This window comes from Carica papaya, chromosome 4 (assembly GCF_054855325.1).
Source record: "Carica papaya isolate Zhongbai chromosome 4, ASM5485532v1, whole genome shotgun sequence".
In the NCBI taxonomy this organism is placed as follows: domain Eukaryota; kingdom Viridiplantae; phylum Streptophyta; class Magnoliopsida; order Brassicales; family Caricaceae; genus Carica; species Carica papaya.
The window spans coordinates 9,398,622-9,410,795 of record NC_142312.1 but is presented as its reverse complement, the minus strand read 5'-3'; the positions used below and the strand labels follow the sequence as shown (position 1 = coordinate 9,410,795).

At 39.7% G+C, this 12,174-nt stretch overlaps 1 protein-coding gene across 1 annotated transcript; it reads left to right on the top strand.

The window, feature by feature from the left end:
* Positions 1-161: 161 nt before the first annotated feature.
* On the top strand, positions 162-2,100 carry LOC110806482 (BTB/POZ domain with WD40/YVTN repeat-like protein). The gene has a single exon (XM_022031362.2). It carries the CDS (start codon positions 476-478, stop codon positions 1,862-1,864), a length of 1,389 nt encoding a protein of 462 aa, XP_021887054.1. The 5' UTR covers positions 162-475; the 3' UTR covers positions 1,865-2,100.
* Positions 2,101-12,174: the final 10,074 nt, after the last annotated feature.

Genomic DNA, 12,174 nt, shown 5'->3' with positions numbered 1-12,174 from the left:
GTAAGGCATTGAAATTTGTTGAGTGAGGGTAAGCACATGATAGTCCAAACTTGACTACTATGATAACCAAAAGTATATTTTCAGGTGAGAAATCTATTCGAATTTAAGTTTAATTTCTAGTTGACTTAGAGAAAAAAAAAGAAAGAAAATCCGCAGCAAACGATAGCTCTAATTGGTAATTTATTAACAAAAATTACAGCCAATGGTAGCTCTGATTACTAACATAATTAACAAATTTTTTGTTAATTAACCCCTAAACCAAAACTATAATTACATTACTTGGGAGTTTTTGACCTTCCAGAAACGACAACTAGAATCAAACCCAGCTTCTTCTTATGTGCCCTCGTCTCGTCTCCGACTCCACAACACTCATAACCTTTCATTACTTACAAATTTAGGGTTTCTTCGTGTGCTTGGAAATTCCGAGGGTTTCTCGCATCACAGGTGTTTCAGTGGAACATCTGGGAATTAAGTTATGCCCCCATTTGTTACGGCTATGAATTCTTCAGACGGGAAACCAGAATCCAACATACTCACCATTAATGTCGGTGGCCAAATCTTCCAGACTACAAAACACACCCTTGCCCTAGCTGGTCCCAGTTCCCTCTTCTCCCGCCTCGCTGACCCAACTCAGCTTGGCCCCAGGTTCGTCGACCGAGACCCCGATTTGTTCTCCGTCCTTCTCTCTCTTCTCCGCACGGGCAATCTTCCATCCAAGGCCAGAGCTCTTGATCTTCAAGACCTCATCGAAGAATCCAAATTCTACGGCGTATATTTGCTGTTGCTTAATTCTTTGTCCAACCCTTGTCAATTTGATGCCTTCAATCTCGAAAAATCCCAGCTTTTGCTGTTGAACGGCAGGGATTCGCCTTCCACGATCGCCACGACGCCCCATGGGACCCTCCACGTCGCCCACGGTTGCAAGATCACCTCATTTGATTGGTCTTTGAGACGTAAATCCACCATCTTGACCCACTTCTCTGCTGTCGATTCTCTTTTAGCTCTCTCTCCGCAGATTGCAGCTGCCGGGGCCACAGATTTTTCTGGTCTGCAAATACTCGATCTTGACAGCGGCTTCGTTAAAAAAACTTTGAGTTGGGAAAATGTTACCAAGTCTGGTTCTACTGTTCAAGCAATTGGTTCTTCACCTGAATTTCTCTTTACTAGTTTTGAATCGGGTCGAAGAAACTCGAATACGATAATGGTATATGATCTGCATACCTTAAGCCCTGTCATTGAGATTGGTCACTGTGAGATATATGGTGCTGATATTGACTCAGCTATACCAGCCACCAAATTGAGCTGGGTTCCTAGTAATAGTTTGCTTATGGCATCAGGGTCTCACAGCGGCCCATCAGGTGTGACGGGTAACATAAAGTTTTGGGATATAAGGAGTGGGAATGTAGTCTGGGAGATAAAGGAGAAGGTGGATTGCTTTTCAGATGTTACTGTGTCTGATAACTTGTCAGGAGTTTTTAAGGTTGGTGTTAATTCAGGAGAAGTTTGGTATGCCGATCTAAGGAAGTTAGGAGCTGAGAATCCATGGGTTTGCCTTGGTGATAGGAGGAAGATGATGAATGGGAAGAAGGAAGGATACAAGTGCAAGATTGAGAAGCAGGGAAATCAAGTGTTTTGCAGTAAGGGGGGGGAAATAGAAGTGTGGTCTGAGATATTGATGGGTTCATCAAGTAGTAGAGAAGATGGATTGGAAGGAAGGGTTTTTAGAAAGAATTTGATGGGGAGAGGCAAGGACTTGGGAGGAAACAGGATCACTAACTTGGCTTTTGGTGGGAACAAAATGTTTGTGACAAGGAAAGATGAGCAGTGTGTAGAGGTTTGGCAAAGTACAGTGAGAGGATTCTGAAGCACCTAATCGGAATTGGCATTAGGGGAACATCAGTTCTTTGTAGATCACTTCTTGATTCGTTTGATTAAATTTTTCATTCTGAACGATTATGTAGTTGTAATTTAGCAAGCCTGTAATTGTTCATAAAGGATTAGTTCTATTCAGGATATTTACTAATTCCCTAAAATGCTTCCCATCACACTCTTATTTCATTAGCCATTTCATAAATGAGACAGACAAGATTTTTATGGATATACCCAGGTTTCTTACCTATTTCGTGATTAATACCATGTTTGGATTGTTTGGGTTCAGGGAAGGAAAGAAGAAAAAGAAATAGAATGCTCATGCTCGCCTATGTTTCCTATGGGATCATCCTCCAATTTAGAACCCTTCGTGTCTTAGGTTCTTTGGTTTTCAGGTTAGGTTCTGCTTAGTTATGGATAATGCATAGGAATAAATCCATAAACCGTCAGATTCAAATTCACTTGCTCTATCATGTTCTTGTTCTTCAGAAAAATTTGGATTCAGGTGTGTAATTGGTACACCTGACGGGTTGAGTTAATTTTTGAGTTTATGATCATAAAAATTTGTTCCACCTGAGTCACTTATATACAATAATAATAAAATATTTTCTAAACTTTTGAAAAGCTTAAACGTCCCGACTAATGCAGCTTGTTCATGTCGTCCCCCACAGCCTACTCTCAGTCAGTGTACAATCTCTGTCTTCTTTCAGCTAATTTCACATGCTGCTTCACAGTGGCATCGCTAATCACCATTCTTGATTCTTTGGTCTATCCTTGATAATTCCATTTTCAACTAGCAGCCAGCAAAATTTAGTCTGGACCAAAAAAATGAGACTGGATCGGTCCACATGCATTCAGATTCTTGATCCAGAAAATTAAAAACCAAAAATACTGGTTCATTCCTGTCTGATCCTAGTCGATCTAGTCGCGTGAATCTTTTAGATATAATAAACCAAAAAGTATATTTTAATCAAAATAAATAAGGCTTAATAGCAATTAGAATGTTCATCTCAATCTCGAAATATTTTCTCAACTTTAGCTTTAGTCTGGGTACGGAGTGATCCAGTCTAGTTTGATCCAGCTTTCAGCTTCTTAACAACAGCTCTATTTTGAACCAAAATCTCTGTAGCTCTACTTACACTTTTAGCTAATTCCAACTCTCAGAAATAATTTCTTCGTGTTTTTTGGAAATACGAAAAACTAAGGGAGGATAGGCGAGCTTTTCCCTCTCCATTGGTGGATAAACCTAAGTTTTTTGTTGGTAGAATGACTGTCTGGACTTTATGGGAGGACAGATTCTCTATTGGAGGATTCTTTACCCATGCATACATATATGTATATGTATACATACATATATATGTACACACACACACACACACACATACAAGTAAATGTTGGCTTAACTACCTTTTTGATCCTTGGACATTAACCCTCATCTCCTTCCCTTCCATGGCTCAATCTTTGTCCATCTTCCTCTTCAGCCCCAATTACAATCTAGGCTTTAATCATGCCAGACATTCTTCTTCAAAACTATATAACATATCACTATTGCCTGATTCAAGGTGGTATAATTAATTTTTTTTCTTATATCAAAAATACTAAAATAAAATTATTATTTACACATCAAATATCACGTGACAATATTTTAACGTAGAAAAATATACAAGTAAATGATATTACGTGTTTAAATCTAGTGGCATGTGACTTATATACATGGCTTTTGAAAATGTAAAGAATAAGAAAATAAATAAATATTGTAAAAATCAAATCAAACTGATATTACATGTCAAGTCTAATGATACATGACAAATATATTAACAGCATTAAATTATCGTGCAAAAATTATAAAATTTTTAAATCTCAATTCTTTTAAACTAACCAAGACATGTCAATTCCAACTAACTATAGATGATAATTATTTAGTAAAAAATGACATCCACATTTTCATATAGATATGGATACTTGATATCTAATGATAGAAGAACTACTAAATAATCAATAGTCAAGTCATCACTTTATTAATTATTTAGATAGTAAAGTTAAATTTTTATAATATTATTTACTATTCAATTTAGTGTTACCAAGTCATCTTAGAATTATAACAAAATAAATACCATGATAGACCAATAAATAAGACCTCAAATAGGTACACGAAATACAAAAAAGTATCTAAGAACTTTTATGAATGTGTAGTAATACTATATTTGTTATATTGTTCTTATTGTTTTTTACTTGATTTAATTAATTTGGGTATTAGAATAACCTTATGGAATCAAATTTCGGAATACTAATTTGTTTCTTTCATGTAAATAATTTACTCATATACTTAATATCCTTTAGCTACCAAACTCAATGTCCTCAACCAATATGGTATATCCTTATCTATTATATTTGCTACTAAATCCAAAATTTCTAGTTACTAAGTATGACATTATCATGTTAGCAAGTTACTTCTTTGTCATGTTCACGAGTTACTTATTTATCAAAATTAGAAATTCTAAGATGATCAACAATTTCTCTATTTCTTAATTTGTCTTTGGTCAAAATTAATATTGATATGCATTATATGTTTATATATTCAAATTGTTTAGTCCATGTATCTACCAATTATATAAATATTTAAAAGTAGAATCTATATACATTCTATTAAACATAGTTATATAAATATTGATATTCAATATCTTATTATAATATATAGAATATATTTACATATTACACATAAAATCGACGGATTCAAAAGATGAGATGAGTTAACAGTAGATTTAAAAGAAGTTTTGTAACTCTGAAATAATTTTAATAATACCAACATATATAACATAAAATATTAAATTTTTTAAAAAAATTAATCTTAACCATCTACATGTCTAGAGTTATAATGTAAAGGCTTGAAAACTTAAAAAAAAATGAATTTATAATTTAAATGTAAAAACGAATAATAATATTTAGAGTTTACATTCCTTATACATTAAATTGAATTGTCCAATAAGCCTATAGAAATGCCCATTCTACATGATTCATAAAAAATAAACAATAATTAAAGAAAAACGAATAAATAAGTATCAGAGGACAACCTTCATTAGTACTTGAAGGAAGTTCAGAAGGTGAACTACTCACAAATATCTTACTGATATGGATATGGATTTTAGTATTCTTAATCTAAATTGGTTAATGAAACGGTGAACTACACTAACTCAGCAAGAATATCACATTAATCACTGATACAGAAAATCTAAGGTTGGTAAAAATCAGAAAATAGCTAATAGAGCTCTTACTTTAAGTAAATACATTTAACTTTAAAACTTTTTATTCGATACTTACTGTTACAGTTTTTTCTAAAATCAACCTATGAGGACAATTAACCAAATAACATTTCAATTTCATGCAGAGAATCAGTAATCCTTCATTTTTTAATCAACTTACTGGGACTCCTGGGGGTTTATAGGGATATCACTCTTGTAAAAGTCCCGAAAATTAAAAGAAAATGTATATATTAAATTCTAAGTGCGGAAGCGAAATAAAATAGATTATGATTAACATCCCTTACACAATAACCAAAACGAATTAAATGTATGAAAGAATAAACTAACTTAAAGGAAATACTATGAATGAATGCTATAAGGAAAACTAATAAATTCTTTGGCTTCTACTCGCCGTCTTCCTACAGAACGGGCTCGGGAACCAAGACCTCCTGATCTGAAATGGTTAAGTAAGGAATGAGCTACACTAGCCCAGTAAAGACATCACACTATCTCACTGTCACAGAAGTAAAGGTTGGTAGAAAACAAAAATGACCAATGAAGCATAATTTATAACAAACTCATTTATCAATAATAAAAACCTTTACTGTCCACTTACCTCAGTGAGATTCATGAAAATAACTTATGAGAAACAATAACATCATAAACATCATAAAATCATGCACACTATGTAACATAACACATATCATACTTTTGTATTTCAATCATCAGACAACAATTTTCTTCTTTTATCAGCCTACTAGTATCCATGAGAATCCATAGGGGGTCCCCGCTACACGTGAACCATTCACATTAATAACTTAATTTCAGGGCCGTCCCCATACCCCGTCCAGTATGGGCGCCAAAACCATAAACCTCAATATCCCATCCGGTATAAGGGTAAAACGGGTCGTTTCCATATCACGTCCGGTATGAGCGCCAAAACACATAAAGTCTCCATACTCCGTCCGATATGAGAGACCACGTTCCCGGTAGGGTTCCCTATGGACCCGGTCCGTCCACCATCTCCCAAGATATCTAGTGAGACTGTCGACATCGTCCATTTATCAATTCACATACATTTTTCTATTTTTCTTAATCTCAATTATCTAATCAAACATAAACACGTAAACTAGTAATGGACACCAAACAAGGCAACACAACATCAGGTTCACAATAATTCAAACCATAATAAATAAAACCATAATTTATGCATTCAAAATCATAAAATAAATAGATCAAATACCATAATGCATTTAAAACTGTAAAATAAATCAAACAAGAACAGACCGATAAATACATCAGGTTCAGGCCCAATTAGTAATCTTAATTAATTATACATATCTATTAATTCATAGAATACCGTTTTATCATTTATTAAGCTTTAATGCCGTGATAGGAAATAGGGTGAGAGATCCTTACTTATTTCGGAGTCTGAAATCGAGTTCTCACTGCGCCTATGGGCAGTCTCTACATTCCCTGAATTTTTTTCCGAAAACTAAAACACACTTCCGGTACCTGCACATGTCCCCAAAAAATTCTAAATCAGACCCAGGGCCCTTTCGGCCAATTTTGGAATTCCGGCACGGTGGCGGCGCCGCTGCCCACGGCGGCGATCCGCCTTGGGTTGGCCATTTCTGGCCGTTTTTGGCCGAATTCGGCAAAACTTGCATTGGTTCTTGTGATAAAACACCCCTAGGGCCCTCGGTGGGCCAAAATATTCCAGAAAATTGAGACTTACCGGCAGCAAAGCTCCCGGGTGTGGCGGCTCCTCCGGTGCGAGTTGCGATTTGGTGTTTTGTTCCAGTCAACCTGTAGAGAAAAGGACGGTGGTCACAGTGGTATAAAAATTACATCGAACGGGAACCGGGAAGGGCCTCATCGGAGGTAAAAACTGAGAAAATCCGCGGCGGTATCGCTGGACTTCGGCGGTGTTTTGGTTTGGCTCCGATTTGGCCACAGGGAGGTTCAGCATCGAAAAACGAGCCAAGGGGAGAAATTTTACCTCGTTTAGCGACCGAAAAATCCTCCGGTGCGGCGGCAGGTGGCGGCACCCGGTTCCTCCGGTGGCTGGATCATCTTCTCTGGCGAGGGTTCTGACGGCTAGGGTTTGGGGTTGGGTGTGGATGCGATTATTTATAGCATTCCCCTTTTAATCTGAGCCATCCATCATGATTTAATCTGGACCGTCCGATCGCGATTAAATTAGAAATAAATCTGGACCGTCTATCGTGATGCGATCTGGACCGTCCGTGCGTGATCAAATCTGGACCGTTCGCACGCGTGAGATCTGGGTTGTTCATGCGCGTTTTTGATCTGGGATGTCCGTGCGCGCGGGAACGGGTCTGGACCGTCCGATAGCACGCACGCGGATCGTCCACGTGTCTCCATCCTGCGTGGCTTTTCGCATCAGTGTCCCTGTCACGCGACTTGTCCTGGTTGGCCGGAGCTGCTGACCGGGCTGCTGACGGTGCACTATTTTTCTAAATTACGTTTTGACCCCCGGTTTTCGATTTTTTTTTCAAAAACACCCCTATAATCCAAATTTTCACCCATTTTTTTTTTTCAAAATCAATTTCAATTAAATTCTAAAAATAATTTTACCCTATTTTATTATTATTATTATTTTTATTTCTATTAAATTAAATTAAATTAAAATCTTATAAATTAAATATTAAAATAGAATAAAATTAAACAAAATTCTAATAAAAAATTAAAATAAAATAAAGGAAAATTTTGGATGTTACAACTCTCCCCCCCTTAAAGAAATTTGGTCCCCCAAATTTGTCTTTTACTCTTGGTCGAACAAATGGGGATACTAGGCTCTAAAGTCTAATTCTAGCTCTCAGGTAGCCTCCCATGGCGAGTCGATTTGCCACACTACCTTTACAAATGATATTTCATGGTTGTGGAGTATTCTACTCTTTCAGTCCGTGATACCGACTGGTACTTCCTCATAAGATAAGTTCTCTTGGAGTGGTAGCGGTTCATGAGCCAAGACATGAGAGGGGTCCAGGTTGTACTTACGTAGCATGGATACATGGAATACATTGTGGACCTTGGAGAGCTCTGGAGGCAGTGCTAGTCTGTAGGCGGCAGTACCAATCCTGTCTAAGACTTCATATGGTCCAATAAATCGGGGGTTTAGTTTTCCCCTCCTACCGAACCTGCTAATTCTTTTGAAAGGAGTGACTTTAAGGAACACCCGGTCGCCTTGTTCAAACGTTAAATCTCTCCTCTGGGTGTCCGCATAACTCTTCTGCCTGCTTTGAGCCGTCTGAATGTTCTTTCTGATTTTAACTATTTTAGACGTGGTCTCCTCCACCAACTCTGGGTCGAACAATTTTCTGTCGTCCACTTCTTCTCAACAAATCGGTGATCTGCATGGGCGCCCATATAACATCTCATACGGAGCTATACCAATGCTTGCTTAGTAGCTGTTGTTGTAGGTAAATTCTATCAGGGGTAGATGGTCGTCCCAATAGCCCCCAGAGTCAAGGACGCAAGCTCGAAGCATATCCTCAAGTATATGGATTGTCCTTTCTGACTCTCCATCAGTCTGAGGGTGGAAAGTAGTACTGAGAGACAGCCTTGTTCCCATAGCCTGCTGAAAGCTACTCCAAAACCGAGAGGTGAACCTGGGGTCCCTGTCGAATACCACTGTCACTGGAACTCTATGCAATCTGACTATTTTCCGGATATACATTCTTGCCAACTTGTCCAAGAGATCGGTCATCCTGATGGCTAGGAAGTGGGAAGACTTGATAAGCCGGTCAACAATTACCCAAATGGCGTCATGTCCTGAATGTGCCTTGGGTAACCCCGTTACTAAGTCCATGGCAATATGTTCCCAATTCCACTCCGGGATTGGTAAGGGCTGAAGTAACCCGCCTGGGCGTTGATGCTCTGCCTTGACCTGTTGACATACCAAGCATTTAGATACAAAGTCAGCCATGTCCATCTTCATCCCATTCCACCAAAACTGGGGTCGCATGCTTTGGTACATTTTGGTGCTTCCGGGATTCATGACAAACTTAGAGCTATGAGACTCTGTCATGATGTCTCCCTTTAACTCGCTATCATCTGGGACACACACCCTGTCCTGAAACCGGAGTAACCCATCGGCAGAGACTCAAAATTCTGAGCTTGCTCCCTGTTCTGCATCATTCTTGCGGGCTACTAGGGCAGGGTCGACTGACTGGGCTTCCCTTATTCTCTGTATTAACTCGGGTTGGATGGTCAGACAGCTCAAACATGTGACTCTCTTCAGGTCCTGAAATCGAACCTGTTGTGTGGCCCTAATTTGCCTGTGTTCTGAAACCATTAAATGGGCTAAGATACCTGCACTTTTCCTACTGAGGGCATCTGCCACCACGTTGCCCTTACCCAGATGATACAAGATATCGCAATCATAGTCTTTAAGGAGTTCCATCCACCTTCTCTGACGTATGTTGAGATCCTTTTGAGTGAATATGTGCTTCAGACTCTTATGATTGGTATAGATATGGAAGGTCTCTCCGTATTATAATGGCGCCAGGTTTTTAAGGCGTGTATGATTGCGGCAAGTTCCAAGTCATGGTTGGGGTAATTCTTCTCATGATTCTTTAACTGTCTGGACCCATAGGCAATGACCTTCCCATACTGTATCAGGACACAACTCAGGCCTAGATAGGAGGTATTGCTATAAACTGTGTATCCCCCCGATCCACTCGGTAAAGCTAGTGCGGGTGCAGTGGTCAACCGCTCCTTTAATTCTAAAAAACTTCTCTCACAGTCCTCATTCCACTCAAACTTGGCATTCTTCTTTGTGAGTCGGGTTAGGGGAGCCACTAGACTAGAGAATCCTTCGACGATCCTGCGGTAATAACCTACTATTCCCAGGAAGCTACGGATCTCCTTAACTGATGTCAACTTTTCCCAGCCAAGTACCACTTCAACCTTTTCGAAATTCACTGATACTCCTTCTTTCGATATGATGTGTCCTAGGAAGGTGGTCTGTTCAAGCCAGAATCCACACTTACTCAACTTTGTATATAACTTCTTTTTTCTGAGGACCTGCAAAACTTTGGCTAGATTGTGAGCATGCTCTTCTATGCTTTTTGAGTATACCAAGATGTCATCGATGAACACAATAATAAATTGATCCAAGAATTCTCTGAAGACCCTGTTCATCAGGTCCATAAAGATGGTCGGGGCGTTGGTTAGCCTAAATGGCATGACTAGGAACTCATAGTGTCCGTACTTGGTTCGAAAGGCTGTTCTGGGGATGTCTTCTGTTCTTATTTTCACCTGATGGTAACCTGATCGCAGGTCTATTTTGGAGAAGACCTGCGCACCCTGCAGCTGATCGAAGAGATCGTCAATTCTGGGAAGGGGATATTTGTTCTTGATTGTGACCTTGTTCAGTCCTTTGTAATCAATACACAGTCTCAACGTTCCATCTCCCTTTCTGGCAAACGTGACTCCGGCACCCTAATGAGACACACTGTGTCTAATAAAACCACTGTCTTGCAATTCAATGATCTGTTTCCTCAGCTCTTCCATCTCAACGCGGCTCATGCAGTAAGGAGCAACCGAAATGGGCTGGGTGCCTAGTTGTAGGTTTATAGTGAACTCAACTTCCCTGTCCATTGGTAGTCTGGGCAGTTCGTCCGGAAATACATCTGGAAAGTCTTGGATTACTAGAATATCTTGGATACAAATTTCCTTCTTGGGCTTGCCTAGTTAGAGAAAATAGCAAGGTTAAAGTACTTGAAAATTAAGGAAACTTACCATCAAGGAATAAGTATCAAACGATTTTATTAATTTATAAGTGGCTTCTCATTAGGAGGATTAAATACAACCTTCTTGTTAAAGCAATCTATAATGGTGTGATACGCTGCTAGCCAATCCATCCCTAAAATTACATCAAAATCCCTCGTGTCTAACCCTATTAGGTTTACACTTAGTTTCCTATTTGTTATCTCCATGGCACAAACCCTGTAGACAACTTCCCCTAAAAGTGTTTCACACCCAGCAGTAGACACAAACGATATTGAATCAAGTTTGTCAGGTGATACATTAAGTTTGAATGCAAAAATATGTGCTACAAATGAATGCGATGCACCAGTGTCAAATAAAACATAGGCAATATGGTTACAGATAGTGTACATACCCTGTACCACGTTCGGGTCGGCGTCGGCGTCGGCATCCTGCTGTGTGAGGTTGTAAACTCTGCCCTGAAAAAGAGGTCTTCCTTGGTTCTGGTTCCTCGGGCACTCTCTCGCATAGTGCTGGGCACTACCACATATGCGACAGGTGTTGTTGAGGTGATAGCATGGTCGGTCACCATGATCCCTGTCGCAGTACTGACAGACCTTGTCACGTGTTGCCCCTGGAGCCTGAGGGGGGGCCTGGATCGTCGGTCTGGGCTTCTTATTTTGTTGGATAAGCGCAGTAGATGCTAGTCTACGGGGTGGAGCTGAGGGTCTGTGACTCCCTGCTGACTGGGAAATGGTGTTAAAACTCCTCTCCACGATCTACGTCTTTGCCAGAACGGGTGAATATGTCTTAAGCTCTAGTACCAATAAATGCCACTTGATCTCTAGGTGGAGGCCCCACTAGAACCTCCTGGCTTTTCTGCCCTCATCCATCAATGTCTCAAGGGAGTATCGGCCCAGCTCTAGGAACTTACGAGCATATTCTGACACCGTCATGTTTTCCTGGACCAGTTAAACAAACTCCGTCTCCTTTAAATGTCGGATGTGCTCAGGGAGGTACTCCACATGAAAGGCTGCTAAGAACTGCTCCCAAGGGACTGGCGTAGGCAAGGTGGTCTGCTTGAGCTCCCACCAACGATCTGCTTCCCCCACCAGTATGTAGGAAGCAAGAGTAACCCTCTACTTAGGAACCACTCCTAAAGTCATGAAAGTCTTCTCTGTCTCCGCCAACCAGTACTGAGCATCTTCGAAAGAGGACTCCCCTGCAAAAGTGGAAGGGTTTAGTCTCCTGTACCTCTCTACGTAACCCAGGTCCATCAAGAAAGGAGCTGGGTCCCGTGGAAGAGGGATTGGGCCGGGCTGAGGATAGA